This window comes from Salmo trutta, chromosome 14 (genome assembly GCF_901001165.1).
Source record: "Salmo trutta chromosome 14, fSalTru1.1, whole genome shotgun sequence".
NCBI classification, from domain to species: Eukaryota; Metazoa; Chordata; class Actinopteri; order Salmoniformes; family Salmonidae; genus Salmo; species Salmo trutta.
This window is the reverse complement of record NC_042970.1, coordinates 78380057-78400735: the sequence shown is the minus strand read 5'-3', so window position 1 is coordinate 78400735 and position 20679 is coordinate 78380057. Positions and strand designations below refer to the sequence as shown.

The following is a 20679-nucleotide window of genomic DNA, read 5'->3' as shown; positions in this document are numbered from 1 at the left end:
CTACCAGACCTGACCACAGGGACATAATATAGGCAGTCTGCAATGCAACCGGTCAGGATGCTCTCGATGGTGCAGCTGTAGAACCTTTTGAGGATCTGGGGGCCCATGCCAAATCTTTTTAGTCTCCTGAGGGGGAAAAGGTTTTGCCGTGCTCTCTTCACAACTGTCTTGGTATGTTTGGACCATGATAGTTTGTTGATGATGTGGACACCAAGGAACTTGAAACTCTCAACAAGCTCCATAATCCAGGCCCTTCGATGTTAATGGGGGCATGTTCGGCCCGCCTTTTCCTGTTGCCCACAATATATATATATATATATATATATATATATATATATATATATATATATACATACTCTCTCTCTCTCTCTCTCTCCACAGCTTGGGGATATGAGTTATCATTGAACCTGGTGGTCAGTCTTTAGGCTGCTGTACAGCTTGACGGACCGTAGAGGATTGAACATTTATCCTCCTATATTTGGGGTTCTGAGGATAAAACAGCTTCAGAACAATCAATGTAGAAATATGTGTTTACAGTACTACACATCTGTTCAATAAGTGATTGTTGTTGTTTATAATGATGATGACTATTGTAAACATTAGGAAATTATTTTTGCATTATACATCATGTCATCTTAAATAGACAGATGTAGACATTTACATTTACATTTAAGTCATTTAGCAGACGCTCTTATCCAGAGCGACTTACAAATTGGTGCATTCACCTATAATATCCAGTAGAACAACCACTTTACAATAGTGCATCTAAATCTTTTAAAGGGGGGGGGGGGTTAGAAGGATTACTTTATCCTATCCCAGGTATTCCTTAAAGAGGTGGGGTTTCAGGTGTCTCCGGAAGGTGGTGATTGACTCCGCTGTCCTGGCATCGTGAGGGAGCTTGTTCCACCATTGGGGTGCCAGAGCGGCGAACAGTTTTAGACAGACATGCAACACGTCACACACAATACATACATAGTGCAATAGACTTACAGACAGACAGTATTCACATAGACAACCATATAGCACAATACAACACAACACAATATGAGCCTGGTTCATTTTCAGTAATGAGGCCCTGTTCCCCATTTACAGTTTCTACTTCAATGTATCAGGTGGAGTTATTCACCAGCTATAGAGTGAGTTGTTGTTTATGTTACTAAGACTGCAGGGTGGGAGATGCAACAATGGCCTTGAGAACAGCAGGAAGTGTGTTGGTGGTCTTTCTCTGGTCTGTAGCAGGTATGGTCTCATTCAGAAATTGATTTGTCTGTCAATCTACAGGCATTTGTAAAATATTAAAATTACATTTGTGTTCAATTATTCTGGTGTGTTCTGTTAGGGTCTCCACTTCACTTCAATAGTTATCTTTCACACCTCACTTACCTTACTGAATGATGCTTATGTGGTTTCAATTCACACTCAACTCAGCAACTATGGCAACATGTAATACTCTTGTGTTCTGTGAATGTTCAGTTGTACTGGGTCAGAATGGCTGGAGTGTGACTTACACCACTCAGAGTATCTGTGTCTTGAAGGGGTCAACAGTGGAGCTGTCCTGCGCTATCAGATATCCCAGTGGTACAGTCACATCAACCTTCTGGTTCACTAAAATGGAGACTGGTGTAGAACCTGAAGATCTAAGTCAGAACCCAGAGTATGCAGGTCGTCTGGAGTATCATGGGGATAAGAAGAATGGTCACAACCTGAGAATCGCAGACCTGAGAGAGAAAGACTCAGCTACGTACAAGTTCAGATTTATAACAGATCAGACTGGAGGGAAATATACTGGTGATCCTGGAGTCACTCTGTCTGTCACAGGTACAGTAACATTCTATATACTGGTGATACTGGAGTCACTCTGTCTGTAACAGGTACAGTAACATTCTATATACTGGTGATCCTGGAGTCTCTCTGTCTGTAACAGGTACAGTAACATTCTATATACCGGTGATCCTGGAGTCACTCTGTAACAGGTACAGTAACATTCTATATACTGGTGATCCTGGAGTCTCTTTGTCTGTAACAGGCACAGTAACATTCTATATACTGGTGATCCTGGAGTCACTCTGTCTGTCACAGGTACAGTAACATTCTATATACTGGTGATCCTGGAGTCTCTCTGTCTGTAACAGGCACAGTAACATTCTATATACTGGTGATCCTGGAGTCTCTCTGTCTGTAACAGGTACAGTAACATTCTATATACTGGTGATCCTGGAGTCTCTCTAAGAGCAGGTTTAACCTCTCTACTGTTAGAAAGCCGGATCAACTAAGAATACCTAAGAGTGAATTAAACTATTTTGAAAACGCAATTAATGGAATTAACTGGAATGATCTCTTGTCCTATACAGACGTGGAAGCTGATAGTGAGGTTTTTCTATCCACAATCCAGGCTACAATAAATGGTTTCCTAAAGAAAATCAAATCCAAACCTGGCCAAAAGAGCACTCTTCCTTGGCTAAATGGAGAAATGTGTAAATTGATGAAAGAACGAGATTATGCTCTAAAAACAGCCCTAAAATCCAAATTAGAGCATGACAGACGTAGGTTTACCATGTTGAGAAATAAGGTGATGAAAGAAATCAGACAGGCCAAGGCAAACTTTTTTATTAACATAATTGGTGAAGCAAAGGGAAATTCTAAATTGATCTGGGAGAATCTAAAAAAGTTAACAGGGAAAGACCATAGTAACACTGCAAAAAGACTAGAAATCCTGGTGAATAACAATCTAACACAGGATGCAGTCGAAATAGCAATAGCCTTCAATTCCTACTTTATTGACTCTGTCAGGGTACTGACACAGAACCCCTCCACTGGTTTATTGGGCTCAGTGCTAGTGAATGACGCTCAACCTGTCTTCATCATAAGGTTTCTGAGTCAAAGGTGAACAAGGTGATTAGCTCACTAAAGAACTCTAAATCCAAAGAAGTGTTTGGGCTGGACTCTACCTTTCTTAAAAACTACAAAGAGTCACTCATTGGCCCCATTACTAAGGTCACCAACACATCTATTGGTCTGGGGGTGTTTCCAAGGGTATGGGAGTCAGCCATAATAACGGCCATCTTTAAATCGGGCGACCCTGCTGACGTGAGTAACTACAGGCCCATTAGTATACTACCTGTAGTGTCGAAGGTTGTTGAAAAGTGTGTAGCAGAACAACTGATTTCCCACCTCAACAACAGCCCCTTCACATTACACTCCATGCAGTTTGGCTTCAGAGCGAAACACTCCACAGAAACGGCCAACTGCTTTCTTCTGGAAAATGTGAAGTCCAAGATGGACAAAGGGGGCGTTGTTGGGGCTGTGTTTCTGGACCTAAGGAAGGCTTTCGATACTGTTAACCATGAGATTCTCATCACAAAATTGTCCAAGTTCAACTTTTCCCCCCGATGCCTTGAGATGGATGAAATCATACCTTGAAGGCAGAACTCAGTGCGTCAGAGTGAGCAATGAGCTGTCGCCCACTCTTAGCTATGATGTGGGCGTGCCCCAAGGGTCAATACTGGGGCCCCTCTTGTTCAGCCTGTACATTAATGATCTGCCTTCCGTCTGCACTGGGTCTGAAGTTCAAATGTATGCAGATGATACAGTGATATATGTGCATGCAAAGAGCAAACAACAAGCTGCACAAGAACTCACTACTGTAATGGTCCAGGTTACAAAGTGGCTCAGTGACTCGTGTTTGCATCTCAATGTGAAAAATACTGTTTGCATGTTTTTCACAAAGAGGGCAACAGATGCTACTGAGCCAGATGTCTATGTGTCAGGGGAGAAGCTCCAGGTGGTATCTGATTTTAAGTACCTTGGAATCATACTTGATTCCAACCTCTCCTTTAAAAAGCATGTGAAAAAGGTAATTCAAATAACCAAATTCAACCTAGCTAATTTCCGATTTATACGAAATTGTTTGACCACAGAGGTAGCAAGACTGTACTTCAAATCGATGATACTCCCCCACTTAACATACTGCTTGACTAGTTGGACCCAAGCTTGCTATACAACATTAAAACCTATTCAGTCTGTCTACAAACAGGCTCTCAAAGTGCTTGATAGGAAGCCCAATAGCCACCATCACTGTTACATCCTCAGAAAGCATGAGCTCCTGAGTTGGGAAAATCTGGTGCAATACACCGACGCATGTCTTGTATTCAAGATCCTAAATGGCCTGGCTCCCCCTCCACTCAGTATTTTTGTTAAACAGAAAATCCAAACATATGGCAGCAGATCCACAAGGTCAGCCATGAGAGGTGACTGTATAGTTCCCTTAAGGAAAAGCACCTTTAGTAAATCCGCTTTCTCTGTGAGAGCGTCCCATGTCTGGAATACACTGCCATCAGACACACAACTGCACCACATATCACACTTTCACAAAATGCATGAAGACATGGCTAAAGGTCAATCAGATTTGTGAACATAATCCCTAGCTGTGTATTGCCGCTTTCCATGTTGTCTGTTGTCTGTAGCTTGTGAGGTGTGGAAACACTTTGTTGTTTTTATGGATTTTGTCTTGTTGCTTTTTGTTCTATGTTGCTCTGTCTGTATGCTACATCTTGCTTGTCCTATGTTGCTCTGTCTGTATGCTATGTCTTGCTTGTCCTATGTTACTCTGCGTGTGCTCACTGTTCTATGATTGTCTATATTGTAATTGTTTTTAATAACCTGCCCAGGGACTGCGGTTGAAAATTAGCCGGCTGGCTAAAACCGACACTTTTACTGAAACGTTGATTAATGCGCACTGTCCCTGTAAAAATAAAATAAACTCAAACTCACAGGTACAGTAACATTCTATATACTGGTGATCCTGGAGTCTCTCTGTCTGTCACAGGTACAGTAACATTCTATATACTGGTGATCCTGGAGTCTCTCTGTCTGTCACAGGTACAGTAACATTCTATATACTGGTGATCCTGGAGTCTCTCTGTCTGTAACAGGTACAGTAACATTCTATATACTGGTGATCCTGGAGTCTCTCTGTCTATAACAGGTACAGTAACATTCTATATACTGGTGATCCTGGAGTCTCTCTGTCTGTAACAGGTACAGTAACATTCTATATACTGGTGATCCTGGAGTCACTGTCTGTCACAGGTACAGTAACATTCTATATACTGGTGATCCTGGAGTCACTCTGTCTGTCACAGGTACAGTAACATTCTATATACTGGTGATCCTGGAGTCTCTCTGTCTGTCACATGTACAGTAACATTCTATATACTGGTGATCCTGGAGTCTCTCTGTCTGTCACAGGTACAGTAACATTCTATATACTGGTGATCCTGGAGTCACTCTGTCTGTAACAGGTACAGTAACATTTTATATACTGGTGATCCTGGAGGAAAGTTCTGGCTCACCTGTCTCCCTTACTGTCACAGGTAATCTATCACTCATCTCACATCTATTACTGTAATTACCTTATTAACGGCAGTCATACAGACACGGTAGTTTTATGTGACAGAAAAAAAAAATTGTAGTGTTTCACATAAGAGGACACATATAGGAGGAGAATAATGATTTGTTTCATTTTACTCTAGATGTTGTGTTGGAGATGGATCCTACATCTGTGTCAGAGAGGGAGAATGTCACACTGACATGTAGAACCAAATGTACACTGGACCCAATCACAGCCTACAGTTGGTATAAGAATGGACAGCCTATACCAAACAGCAACACCTACTCTCCTGTCTATATCCTATTCTCAGTCAGCAGTGAGGATACAGGTAGATACTCCTGTGCTGTAAAAGACCATGAGGATCTCCCCTCTGCTGAAGAGACTCTCACTGTCACATGTAAGTACATGGGGTTTAAGTCTTTAGTTTGGTATATTAATATTGTAAGTCTTTAAAAAAAATCTAGTTCCAGTTTTATTATTTTTAATGTAACATCATTTTGGAACCGCAGAGCATGTTGTCACGTCCTGACCCTTGTAAGATGTCATTTTCTATAGTAGAGTAGGTCAGGGCGTGACAAGGGGTGTTTTTCTATGTTTTCTATATTTTAGTTCTAGTTTTTCTATTTCTATGTTGTTTTTTGGGGGGGTTGATCTCCAATTGGAGGCAGCTGGTCCTCGTTACCTCTGATTGGAGATCATATTTAAGTGGGTTTTTCTTCCTGGGTTTTGTGGGTGATTATATTTTGAGTAGTGTTTGTTTCTCTCTCTGTGTCACGGATTGTTGTTTTGTAAATTCAGTTATTTATGTTTTGCAAAGTTTCACAGATTTAATAAAATATGGAACTACACAAACGCTGCATCTTGGTCCGCTCCTTTAGACAGTCGTGACAGAATCACCCACCACAAAAGGACCAAGCAGCATGGTTGGGATCAGCTGGAGAAATGGACTTGGGAGGAGATTTTGGATGGGAAAGGACCCTGGAGGCAGGTTGGGGAGTAACGTCGCCCGAGGGAGGAAATTGAAGCAGCAAAAAGGGAGCGACGATACTACGAGGCGCTATATCCACCAAGAGGCAAGGTTGAGAGGCAGCCGAGAGACAGCCTGGTGTGCTCGGTGCAAGCTCCTCACCGGTGTCGGGCTAAGATGGGCATTCAGCCAGGAAGGAGTAGGCCTGCTCAGCATGCCTGGTCTCCAGTTCGCCTCCATAGCCCAGTACGTCCTGTTCCTGCTCCCCGCACTCGCCCTGAGGTACGTGTTACTAGTCTTGCGCCTCCTATGCCAGCCCCACGCATCAGGCCTCCAGTGCGCCTGCCCAGTCCGGGGTGTCCTGTTCCTGCTCCCCGCACTCACCCTGAGGTGCGTGTTACTAGTCTGGCGCCCCCTATGCCAGCCCCACGCATCAGGCCTCCAGTGCGCATTCCCAGTCCAGAGCTTCCGGCGACCGTTCCCATTCCAGAGCTTCCGGCGACCGTTCCCAGTCCAGAGCTTCCGGCGACCGTTCCCAGTCCAGAGCTTCCGGCGACCGTTCCCAGTCCAGAGCTTCCAGCGATGATCTAGTCCGGAACCTACTGAGACGGCCTGCAGCCCGGAGCCTCCAGCGGCTGCGGCCTAAAGCCCGGAGCCTCCAGCGGCGGCCTGCAGTCCGGAGCTTCCGGTAATGATCTACAGTCCAATTCCTCCGATAACGATCCACGGTCCGGTGTTACAGAAGCGGAGGGATCTGCGGGCGGAACGGGGGTTACGCCCTGAACCGGAGCCACCTCCGCTGCTGGAGCATCGGAGGGATAGTAAGGTTCTGGGTTTAGCACTAGAGCCGCCATAGACATTTGTCACTCTCCCTACCCTCCCTTTGTGTTTTGTGGTTGTTTTGTTCTGTTTTGTTTTTTTGCATTTGGAGTCTGCACCTTTGGGGGGGGGGGGGGGTACTGTCATGTCCTGACCCTTGTAAGATGTAATTTTCTATAGTAGAGTAGGTCAGGGCATGACAGGGGGTGTTTTGTTTTTTTATGTTTTAGTTCTAGTTTTTCTAATTCTATGTTGGTTTCTTGGGGGGTTGATCTCCAATTGGAGGCAGCTGGTCCTCGTTACCTCTGATTGGAGATCATATTTAAGTAGGGGTTTCTCTTCCTGGGTTTTGTGGGTGATTATACACTGCTCAAAAAAATAAAGGGAACACTTAAACAACACAATGTAACTCCAAGTCAATCACACTTCTGTGAAATCAAACTGTCCACTTACGAAGCAACACTGATTGACAATAAATTTCACATGCTGTTGTGCAAATGGAATAGACAACAGGTGGAAATTATAGGCAATTAGCAAGACACCCCCAATAAAGGAGTGGTTCTGCAGGTGGGGACCACAGACCACTTCTCAGTTCCTATGCTTCCTGGCTGATGTTTTGGTCACTTTTGAATGCTGGCGGTGCTTTCACTCTAGTGGTAGCATGAGACGGAGTCTACAACCCACACAAGTGGCTCAGGTAGTGCAGCTCATCCAGGATAGCACATCAATGCGAGCTGTGGAAAGAAGGTTTGCTGTGTCTGTCAGCGTAGTGTCCAGAGCATGGAGGCGCTACCAGGAGACAGGCCAGTACATCAGGAGACGTGGAGGAGGCCGTAGGAGGGCAACAACCCAGCAGCAGGACCGCTACCTTCGCCTTTGTGCAAGGAGGAGCAGGACGAGCGCTGCCAGAGCCCTGTAAAATGACCTCCAGCAGGCCACAAATGTGCATGTGTCTGCTCAAACGGTCAGAAACGACTCCATGAGGGTGGTATGAGGGCCCGATGTCCACAGGTGGGGGTTGTGCTTACAGCCCAACACCGTGCAGGACGTTTGGCATTTGCCAGAGAACTACCACCTGGTGAGCATATTCTGCATTAAGGTCATTCATGTGCTGCTGCTTATTGTAGAACATGTCATCAATAACCAAAACAGTTGACCCCTAGTGACCACTAGTGATGTAATTTCCTAAAACTACCAACCCAACAATGGACATCTCAATACAATTACTATGACATGTCTATAATAAGGGAGTGATGTGATGAGGATTTTGAGGAAATGTTATTCTGTGTTCCAAATGGCAACCTATTCCCTATTTAGTGAGCCCCACAGGCCCTGATCAAAGGTAGTGGACTATACGCAGGACGGGAGGCAGGAATGGACAAATAGAATAACGGGTAAGAAGCAGTTGGAGAGAAGTTTTTAACAGTAGAATGGCAGGTTCTTAAAGTAACTGTCCAGTGAAACTCTCACTTTTAAAAGTTAATATTCTGTTAACTCATACCCAAATAATTTTGTTGACTCATCCAATACTCCCATTTGCGGCCAAACTGTTTTCTTTTAACTCACCTAAAACAGACTGTTTCAAAAATGCTTGCTATTGCCTAATAGAATATGATGTCATACTCCTGAGGAAGATGAGCTGTCCAATAAGTGATCTAGAGGAGGATGAGCTGTCCGATAAGTGGTCTAGAGGAGGATGAGCTGGCCTGTAAGTGACCTAGAGGAGGATGAGCTGTCCAATAAGTGATCTAGAGGAGGATGAGCTGTCCAATAAGTGATCTAGATGAGGATGAGCTGTCCAATAAGTGATCTAGAGGAAGATGAGCTGTCCAATAAGTGACCTAGAGGAGGATGAGCTGTCCAATAAGTGGTCTAGAGGAGGATGAGCTGGCCTGTAAGTGACCTAGAGGAGGATGAGCTGGCCAATAAGTGGTCTAGAGGAGGATGAGCTGGCCAATAAGTGATCTAGAGGAGGATGAGCTGTCCAATAAGTGATCTAGAGGAGGATGAGCTGGCCTGTAAGTGACCTAGAGGAGGATGAGCTGTCCAATAAGTGATCTAGAGGTGGATGAGCTGGCCAATAAGTGATCTAGAGGAGGATGAGCTGGCCAATAAGTGATCTAGAGGAGGAAGAGCTGTCCAATAATCTAGCGGAGGATGAGCTGGCCTGTAAGTGATCTAGAGGAGGAAGAGCTGTCCAATAAGTGGTCTAGAGGAGGATGAGCTGGCCAATAAGTGATCTAGAGGAGGAAGAGCTGTCCAATAAGTGACCTAGAGGAGGATGAGCTGTCCAATAAGTGATCTAGAGGAGGAAGAGCTGTCCAATAAGTGGTCTAGAGGAGGATGAGCTGGCCAATAAGTGGTCTAGAGGAGGATGAGCTGGCCAATAGGTGGTCTAGAGGAGGATGAGCTGGCCAATAAGTGGTCTAGAGGAGGATGAGCTGGCCAATAAGTGGTCTAGAGGAGGATGAGCTGGCCAATAAGTTGTCTAGAGGAGGCTGAGCTGTCCAATAAGTGGTCTACTGTAACTATTGTCAGCTAAACAGCCCTCACAGTTAACGCAACTGTAACACAGGATGACAGAACTATTTTACAGGCTGTATTACCAGGCTGCACTACCAGACCCACCACAGGGGCATAGTATAGACAGGCTGCACTGCCAGACCCACCACAGGGGCATAGTATAGACAGGCTGTACTACCAGACCCACCACAGGGGCATAGTATAGACAGGCTGCACTACCAGACCCACCACAGGGGCATAGTATAGACAGGCTGTACTACCAGACACCACCACAGGGGCATAGTATAGACAGGCTGTACTACCAGACACCACCACAGGGGCATAGTATAGACAGGCTGCACTACCAGACCCCAACACAGGGGCATAGTATAGACAGGCTGCACTACCAGACCCCACCACAGGAACATAGTATAGACAGGCTGTACTACCAGACCCTACCACAGGGGTATAGTATAGACAGGCTATACTACCAGACCCCACCCCAGGGGTCATAGTATAGACAGGCTGCACTACCAGACTCCACCACAGGGGTCATAGTATAGACAGGCTGTACTACCAGACTCCACCACAGGGGCATAGTATAGACAGGATGCACTACCAGACCCCACCACAGGGACATAGTATAGACAGGCTGTACTACCAGACCCTACCACAGGGGTATAGTATAGACAGGCTGTACTACCAGACCCCACCCCAGGGGTCATAGTATAAACAGGATGCACTATCAGACCCCACCCCAGGGGTCATAGTATAGACAGGCTGCACTACCAGACTCCACCACAGGGGTCATAGTATAGACAGGCTGCACTACCAGACCCCACCACAGGGGGTATAGTATAGACAGGCTGCACTATCAGACCCCACCCCAGGGGTCATAGTATAGACAGGCTGCACTACCAGACCCCACCCCAGGGGTCATAGTATAGACAGGCTGCACTACCAGACCCCACCCCAGGGGTCATAGTATAGACAGGATGGACTACCAGACCCACCCCAGGGGTCATAGTATAGACAGGCTGCAATACCAGACCCCACCACAGGGGTCATAGTATAGACAGGCTGCACTACCAGACCCCACCCCAGGGGTCATAGTATAGACAGGCTGCAATACCAGACCTGACCACAGGGACATATGTCATGGAAATTGCAAGATGATGTTATAATGCTTGTATTGCATTATAATGGTTGTTTTATTCGACAGAATAGAGTATTCTGTTAACTATTGTGTGTGTGTTCTATTGAGGATGGGCCTCTATGAGATAAAAGTGACAGAGGAGATTTATGATGTCTTTGGGTGATAAAACCTAAAGAGCATTCCAGAGAACATGAGTTAATGTTTCTGTTCTATACCGTACCAGGGAGAGATGGTTCCAGTTTGGAATAGGAGTGCCAGACACTGGTCTATACAATGAAAACTGTTGACACAGCAGATGCTGTCTGCTATGTATTATAGATATCTTTCATACAAATCTTAACCTTGTCACCATTCTATGTATCTGTTGTTCATCATGTAGGTTGAAAGGGGTGTATCTTGGTTATAAAATACCTTTGTACTTTTGTTTTATCACTCTCAACGGATCATTAGAAAATGGTGAATCGCTGAAAGTCATTGCTATTGCAAAGCTCTTATTATTAAAGATGTAGTTTAAGTATAACTCTGACTTGTGTGATAAGTTTGTCTCTCCTAATTTGATAGTAAAGAAATAAACCACCACACATGGTATAAACAGGCTGCACTACCAGACCCCACCCCAGGGGTCATAGTATAGACAGGCTGCACTACCAGACCCCACCCCAGGGGTCATAGTATAGACAGGCTGCAATACCAGACCCACCCCAGGGGTCATAGTATAGACAGGCTACTACAAGACCCTACCACAGGGACATAGTATAGACAGGCTGCAATACCAGACCCACCCCAGGTGTCATAGTATAGACAGGCTACTACAAGACCCTACCACAGGGTCATAGAATAGACAGGCTGCACTACCAGACCCTACCACAGGGGACATAGTATAGACAGGCTGCAATACCAGGCTACACTACCAAACCCCACCACAGGGACATAGTATAGACAGGCTACATTACCAGGCTACACTACCAGACCCTACCACAGGGGACATAGTATAGACAGGCTGCATTACCAGGCTACACTACCAGACCCTACCACAGGGACAGAGTATAGACAGGCTGTACTACCAGACCCCACCACAGGGGGCATAGTATAGACAGGCTGCACTACCAGACCCCACCACAGGGACATAGTATAGACAGGCTGTACTACCAGACCCCACCACAGGGGGCATAGTATAAACAGGCTGCATTACCAGCCCCCACCACCGGGGTCATAGTATAGACAGGCTGTACTACCAGACCCCACCACCGGGGTCATAGTATAGACAAGCTGCACTACGAGACCACACCACAGGGGACATGGTATAAACAGGATGCATTACCAGCCCCCACCACCGGGGTCATAGTATAGACAGGTTGTACTACCAGACCCCACCACAGGGGGCATAGTATAAACAGGCTGCATTACCAGCCCCCACCACCAGGGTCATAGTGTAGACAGGTGGCACTACCAGACCTGACCACAGGGACATAATATAGGCAGTCTGCAATGCAACCGGTCAGGATGCTCTCGATGGTGCAGCTGTAGAACCTTTTGAGGATCTGGGGGCCCATGCCAAATCTTTTTAGTCTCCTGAGGGGGAAAAGGTTTTGCCGTGCTCTCTTCACAACTGTCTTGGTATGTTTGGACCATGATAGTTTGTTGATGATGTAGACACCAAGGAACTTGAAACTCTCAACAAGCTCCACAATCCAGGCCCTTCGATGTTAATGGGGGCATGTTCGGCCCGCCTTTTCCTGTTGCCCACAATATATATATATATATATACATACTCTCTCTCTCTCTCTCTCTCTCTCTCCACAGCTTGGGGATATGAGTTATCATTGAACCTGGTGGTCAGTCTTTAGGCTGCTGTACAGCTTGACGGACCGTAGAGGATTGAACATTTATCCTCCTATATTTGGGGTTCTGAGGATAAAACAGCTTCAGAACAATCAATGTAGAAATATGTGTTTACAGTACTACACATCTGTTCAATAAGTGATTGTTGTTGTTTATAATGATGATGACTATTGTAAACATTAGGAAATTATTTTTGCATTATACATATTGTCATCTTAAATAGACAGATGTAGACAGACATGCAACACGTCACACACAATACATACATAGTGCAATAGACTTACAGACAGACAGTATTCACATAGACAACCATACAGCACAATACAACACAACACAATATGAGCCTGGTTCATTTTCAGTAATGAGGCCCTGTACCCCATTTACAGTTTCTACTTCAATGTATCAGGTGGAGTTATTCACCAGCTATAGAGTGAGTTGTTTATGTTTCTAAGACTGCAGGGTGGGAGATGCAACAATGGCCTTGAGAACAGCAGGAAGTGTGTTGGTGGTCTTTCTCTGGTCTGTGACAGGTATGGTCTCATTCAGAAATTGATTTGTCTGTCAATCTACAGGCATTTGTAAAATATTAAAATGACATTTGTGTTAAATTATTCTGGTGTGTTCTGTTAGGGTCTCCACTTCACTTCAATAGTTATCTTTCACACCTCACTTACCTTACTGAATGATGCTTATGTGGTTTCAATTCACACTCAACTCAGCAACTATGGCAACATGTAATACTCTTGTGTTCTGTGAATGTTCAGTTGTACTGGGTCAGAATGGCTGGAGTGTGACTTACACCACTCAGAGTATCTGTGTCTTGAAGGGGTCAACAGTGAAGCTGTCCTGCTCTATCAGATATCCCAGTGGTACAGTCACATCAACCTTCTGGTTCACTAAAATGGAGACTGGTGTAGAACCTGAAGATCTAAGTCAGAACCCAGAGTATGCAGGTCGTCTGGAGTATCATGGGGATAAGAAGAATGGTCACAACCTGAGAATCGCAGACCTGAGAGAGAAAGACTCAGCTACGTACAAGTTCAGATTTATAACAGATCAGACTGGAGGGAAATATACTGGTGATCCTGGAGTCACTCTGTCTGTTACAGGTACAGTAACATTCTATATACTGGTGATCCTGGAGTCTCACTGTCTGTAACAGGTACAGTAACATTCTATATACCGGTGATCCTGGAGTCACTCTGTCTGTAACAGGTACAGTAACATTCTATATACTGGTGATCCTGGAGTCACTCTGTCTGTAACAGGTACAGTAACATTCTATATACTGGTGATCCTGGAGTCTCTCTGTCTGTAACAGGTACAGTAACATTCTATATACTGGTGATCCTGGAGTCTCTCTGTCTAAGAGCAGGTTTAACCTCTCTACTGTTAGAAAGCCGGATCAACTAAGAATACCTAAGAGTGAATTAAACTATTTTGAAAACGCAATTAATGGAATTAACTGGAATGATCTCTTGTCCTATACAGACGTGGAAGCTGATAGTGAGGTTTTTCTATCCACAATCCAGGCTACAATAAATGGTTTCCTAAAGAAAATCAAATCCAAACCTGGCCAAAAGAGCACTCTTCCTTGGCTAAATGGAGAAATTTGGAAATTGATGAAAGAATGAGATTATGCTCTAAAAACAGCCCTAAAATCCAAAATTAGAGCATGACAGACGTAGGTTTACCATGTTGAGAAATAAGGTGATGAAAGAAATCAGACAGGCCAAGGCAAACTTTTTTATTAACATAATTGGTGAAGCAAAGGGAAATTCTAAATTGATCTGGGAGAATCTAAAAAAGTTAACAGGGAAAGACCATAGTAACACTGCAAAAAGACTAGAAATCATGGTGAATAACAATCTAACACAGGATGCAGTCGAAATAGCAATAGCCTTCAATTCCTACTTTATTGTCAGGGTACTGACACAGAACCCCTCCACTGGTTTATTGGGCTCAGTGCTAGTGAATGACGCTCAACCTGTCTTCATCATAAGGGAGGTTTCTGAGTCAAAGGTGAACAAGGTGATTAGCTCACTAAAGAACTCTAAATCCAAAGAAGTGTTTGGGCTGGACTCTACCTTTCTTAAAAACTACAAAGAGTCACTCATTGGCCCCATTACTAAGGTCACCAACACATCTATTGGTCTGGGGGTGTTTCCAAGGGTATGGGAGTCAGCCATAATAACGGCCATCTTTAAATCGGGCGACCCTGCTGACGTGAGTAACTACAGGCCCATTAGTATACTACCTGTAGTGTCGAAGGTTGTTGAAAAGTGTGTAGCAGAACAACTGATTTCCCACCTCAACAACAGCCCCTTCACATTACACTCCATGCAGTTTGGCTTCAGAGCGAAACACTCCACAGAAACGGCCAACTGCTTTCTTCTGGAAAATGTGAAGTCCAAGATGGACAAAGGGGGCGTTGTTGGGGCTGTGTTTCTGGACCTAAGGAAGGTTTTCGATACTGTTAACCATGAGATTCTCATCACAAAATTGTCCAAGTTCAACTTTTCCCCCGATGCCTTGAGATGGATGAAATCATACCTTGAAGGCAGAACTCAGTGCGTCCGAGTGAGCAATGAGCTGTCGCCCACTCTTAGCTATGATGTGGGCGTGCCCCAAGGGTCAATACTGGGGCCCCTCTTGTTCAGCCTGTACATTAATGATCTGCCTTCCGTCTGCATTGGGTCTGAAGTTCAAATGTATGCAGATGATACAGTGATATATGTGCATGCAAAGAGCAAACAACAAGCTGCACAAGAACTCACTACTGTAATGGTCCAGGTTACAAAGTGGCTCAGTGACTCGTGTTTGCATCTCAATGTGAAAAACACTGTTTGCATGTTTTTCACAAAGAGGGCAACAGATGCTACTGAGCCAGATGTCTATGTGTCAGGGGAGAAGCTCCAGGTGGTATCTGATTTTAAGTACCTTGGAATCATACTTGATTCCAACCTCTCCTTTAAAAAGCATGTGAAAAAGGTAATTCAAATAACCAAATTCAACCTAGCTAATTTCCGATTTACACGAAATTGTTTGACCACAGAGGTAGCAAGACTGTACTTCAAATCGATGATACTCCCCCACTTAACATACTGCTTGACTAGTTGGACCCAAGCTTGCTATACAACATTAAAACCTATTCAGTCTGTCTACAAACAGGCTCTCAAAGTGCTTGATAGGAAGCCCAATAGCCACCATCACTGTTACATCCTCAGAATGCATGAGCTCCTGAGTTGCAATACACCGACGCATGTCTTGTATTCAAGATCCTAAATGGCCTGGCTCCCCCTCCACTCAGTATTTTTGTTAAACAGAAAATCCAAACATATGGCAGCAGATCCACAAGGTCAGCCATGAGAGGTGACTGTATAGTTCCCTTAAGGAAAAGCACCTTAGTAAATCCGCTTTCTCTGTGAGAGCGTCCCATGTCTGGAATACACTGCCATCAGACACACAACTGCACCACATATCACACTTTCACAAAATGCATGAAGACATGGCTAAAGGTCAATCAGATTTGTGAACATAATCCCTAGCTGTGTATTGCCGCTTTCCATGTTGTCTGTAGCTTGTGAGGTGTGGAAACACTGTTGTTTTTATGGATTTTGTCTTGTTGCTTTTTGTTCTATGTTGCTCTGTCTGTATGCTACATCTTGCTTGTCCTATGCTGCTCTGTCTGTATGCTATGTCTTGCTTGTCCTATGTTACTCTGCGTGTGCTCACTGTTCTATGATTGTCTATATTGTAATTGTTTTTAATAACCTGCCCAGGGACTGCGGTTGAAAATTAGCCGGCTGGCTAAAACCGACACTTTTACTGAAACGTTGATTAATGTGCACTGTCCCTGTAAAAATAAAATAAACTCAAACTCACAGGTACAGTAACATTCTATATACTGGTGATCCTGGAGTCTCTCTGTCTGTCACAGGTACAGTAACATTCTATATACTGGTGATCCTGGAGGAAAGTTTTCTGGCTCACCTGTCTCCCTTACTGTCACAGGTAATCTATCACTCATCTCACATCTATTACTGTAATTACCTTATTAACGGCAGTCATACAGACACGGTAGTTTTATGTGACAGAAAAAAACAAATTGTAGTGTTTCACATAAGAGGACATATATAGGAGGAGAATAATCATTAGTTTCATTTTACTCTAGATGTTGTGTTGGAGATGGATCCTACATCTGTGTCAGAGAGGGAGAGAGTCACACTGACATGTAGAACCAAATGTACACTGGACCCCATCACAGTCTACAGTTGGTATAAGAATGGACAGTCTATACCAAACAGCAACACCTACTCTCCTGTCTATATCCTATTCTCAGTCAGCAGTGAGGATACAGGCAGATACTCCTGTGCTGTAGAAGGCCATGAGGATCTCCCCTCTGCTGAAGAGACTCTCACTGTCACATGTAAGTACATGGGGTTTAAGTCTTTAGTTTGGTATATTAAAGTCTTTAAAAAAAATCTAGTTCCAGTTTTATTATTTTTAATGTAACATAATTTTGGAACCGCAGAGCATGTTGTCACGTCCTGACCCTTGTAAGATGTCATTTTCTATAGTAGAGTAGGTCAGGGCGTGACAAGGGGTGTTTTTCTATGTTTTCTATATTTTAGTTCTTGTTTTTTGGGGGGGGTTGATCTCCAATTGGAGGCAGCTGGTCCTCGTTACCTCTGATTGGAGATCATATTTAAGTGGGTTTTTCTTCCTGGGTTTTGTGGGTGATTATATTTTGAGTAGTGTTTGTTTCTCTCTCATCGTCACGGATTGTTGTTTTGTAAATTCAGTTATTTATGTTTTGCAAAGTTTCACAGATTTAATAAAATATGGAACTACACAAACGCTGCATCTTGGTCCGCTCCTTTAGACAGTCGTGACAGAATCACCCACCACAAAAGGACCAAGCAGCATGGTTGGGATCAGCTGGAGAAATGGACTTGGGAGGAGATTTTGGATGGGAAAGGACCCTGGAGGCAGGTTGGGGAGTAACGTCGCCCGAGGGAGGAAATTGAAGCAGCAAAAAGGGAGCGACGATACTACGAGGCGCTATATCCACCAAGAGGCAAGGTTGAGAGGCAGCCGAGAGACAGCCTGGCGTGCTCGGTGCAAGCTCCTCACCGGTGTCGGGCTAAGATGGGCATTCAGCCAGGAAGGAGTAGGCCTGCTCAGCATGCCTGGTCTCCAGTTCGCCTCCATAGCCCAGTACGTCCTGTTCCTGCTCCCCGCACTCGCCCTGAGGTACGTGTTACTAGTCTTGCGCCTCCTATGCCAGCCCCACGCATCAGGCCTCCAGTGCGCCTGCCCAGTCCGGGGTGTCCTGTTCCTGCTCCCCGCACTCACCCTGAGGTGCGTGTTACTAGTCTGGCGCCCCCTATGCCAGCCCCACGCATCAGGCCTCCAGTGCGCATTCCCAGTCCAGAGCTTCCGGCGACCGTTCCCATTCCAGAGCTTCCGGCGACCGTTCCCAGTCCAGAGCTTCCGGCGACCGTTCCCAGTCCAGAGCTTCCGGCGACCGTTCCCAGTCCAGAGCTTCCGGCGACCGTTCCCAGTCCAGAGCTTCCGGCGACCGTTCCCAGTCCAGAGCTTCCGGCGACCGTTCCCAGTCCAGAGCTTCCAGCGATGATCTAGTCCGGAACCTACTGAGACGGCCTGCAGCCCGGAGCCTCCAGCGGCGGCGGCCTAAAGCCCGGAGCCTCCAGCGGCGGCCTGCAGTCCGGAGCTTCCGGTAATGATCTACAGTCCAATTCCTCCGATAACGATCCACGGTCCGGTGTTACAGAAGCGGAGGGATCTGCGGGCGGAACGGGGGTTACGCCCTGAACCGGAGCCACCTCCGCTGCTGGAGCATCGGAGGGATAGTAAGGTTCTGGGTTTAGCACTAGAGCCGCCATAGACATTTGTCACTCTCCCTACCCTCCCTTTGTGTTTTGTGGTTGTTTTGTTCTGTTTTGTTTTTTTGCATTTGGAGTCTGCACCTTTGGGGGGGGGGGGGGTACTGTCATGTCCTGACCCTTGTAAGATGTCATTTTCTATAGTAGAGTAGGTCAGGGCATGACAGGGGGTGTTTTGTTTTTTTATGTTTTAGTTCTAGTTTTTCTAATTCTATGTTGGTTTCTTGGGGGGTTGATCTCCAATTGGAGGCAGCTGGTCCTCGTTACCTCTGATTGGAGATCATATTTAAGTAGGGGTTTCTCTTCCTGGGTTTTGTGGGTGATTATACACTGCTCAAAAAATAAAGGGAACACTTCAAAACAACACAATGTAACTCCAAGTCAATCACACTTCTGTGAAATCAAACTGTCCACTTACGAAGCAACACTGATTGACAATAAATTTCACATGCTGTTGTGCAAATGGAATAGACAACAGGTGGAAATTATAGGCAATTAGCAAGACACCCCCAATAAAGGAGTGGTTCTGCAGGTGGGGACCACAGACCACTTCTCAGTTCCTATGCTTCCTGGCTGATGTTTTGGTCACTTTTGAATGCTGGCGGTGCTTTCACTCTAGTGGTAGCATGAGACGGAGTCTACAACCCACACAAGTGGCTCAGGTAGTGCAGCTCATCCAGGATAGCACATCAATGCGAGCTGTGGCAAGAAGGTTTGCTGTGTCTGTCAGCGTAGTGTCCAGAGCATGGAGGCGCTACCAGGAGACAGGCCAGTACATCAGGAGACGTGGAGGAGGCCGTAGGAGGGCAACAACCCAGCAGCAGGACCGCTACCTTCGCCTTTGTGCAAGGAGGAGCAGGACGAGCGCTGCCAGAGCCCTGTAAAATGACCTCCAGCAGGCCACAAATGTGCATGTGTCTGCTCAAACGGTCAGAAACGACTCCATGAGGGTGGTATGAGGGCCCGATGTCCACAGGTGGGGGTTGTGCTTACAGCCCAACACCGTGCAGGACGTTTGGCATTTGCCAGAGAACAACAAGATTGGCAAATTCGCCACTGGCGCCCTGTGCTCTTCACAGATGAAAGCAGGTTCACACTGAGCACGTTACAGAGTCTGGAGACGCCGTGGAGAACGTTCTGCTGCCTGCAACATCCTCCAGCATGACCGGTTTGGCGGTGGGTCAGTCATGGTGTGGGGTGGCATTTCTTTGGGGGGCCGCACAGCCCTCCATGTGCTCGCCAGAGGTAGCCTGACTGCCATTAGGTACCGAGATGAGATCCTCAGACCCCTTGTGAGACCATATGCTGGTGCGGTTGGCCCTGGGTTCCTCCTAATGCAAGACAATGCTAGACCTCATGTGGCTGGAGTGTGTCAGCAGTTCCTGCAAGAGGAAGGCATTGATGCTATGGACTGGCCCGCCCGTTCCCCAGACCTGAATCCAATTCAGCACATCTGGGACATCATGTCTCGCTCCATCCACCAACGCCACGTTGCACCACAGACTGTCCAGGAGTTGGCGGGTGCTTTAGTCCAGGTCTGGGAGGAGATCCCTCAGGAGACCATCCGACACCTCATCAGGAGCATGCCCAGGCGTTGTAGGGAGGTCATACAGGCACGTGGAGGCCACACACACTACTGAGCCTTATTTTGACTTGTTTTAAGGACATTACATCAAAGTTGGATCAGCCTGTAGTGTGGTTTTCCACTTTAATTTTGAGTGTGACTCCAAATCCAGACCTCCATGGGTTGATAAATTGGATTTCCATTGATTATTTTTGTGTGATTTTGTTGGCAGCACATTCAACTATGTAAAGAAAAAAGTATTTAACAAGATTATTTATTTCATTCAGATCTAGGATGTGTTGTTTAAGTGTTCCCTTTATTTTTTTGAGCAGTATATTTTGAGTAGTGTTTGTTTCTCTCTCTCTGCGTCACGGTTTGTTTTGTAAATTCAGTTATGTTTTGCAAAGTTTCACTTAATAAAATGTGGAACTACACAAACGCTGCATCTTGGTCCACTCCTTCAGACAGCCGTGACATGTGCTTTGAATTTTTCTCAATTTAATTATTTCAATCTATTTTGTAAATGTACTC

The 20679-nt window shown here is 45.5% G+C and overlaps 1 protein-coding gene across 1 annotated transcript; it reads left to right on the top strand.

Moving 5' to 3' along the window:
* Nucleotides 1-1421: 1421 nt before the first annotated feature.
* Nucleotides 1422-17027, top strand: LOC115147891 (uncharacterized). Its single transcript, XM_029690151.1, has 4 exons — nt 1422-1818; nt 5532-5786; nt 13440-13707; nt 17018-17027. Exons 1-4 carry the CDS (start codon nt 1434-1436, stop codon nt 17025-17027), a joined length of 918 nt encoding a protein of 305 aa, XP_029546011.1. The 5' UTR covers nt 1422-1433.
* The last annotated feature ends 3652 nt before the right edge of the window (nt 17028-20679 follow it).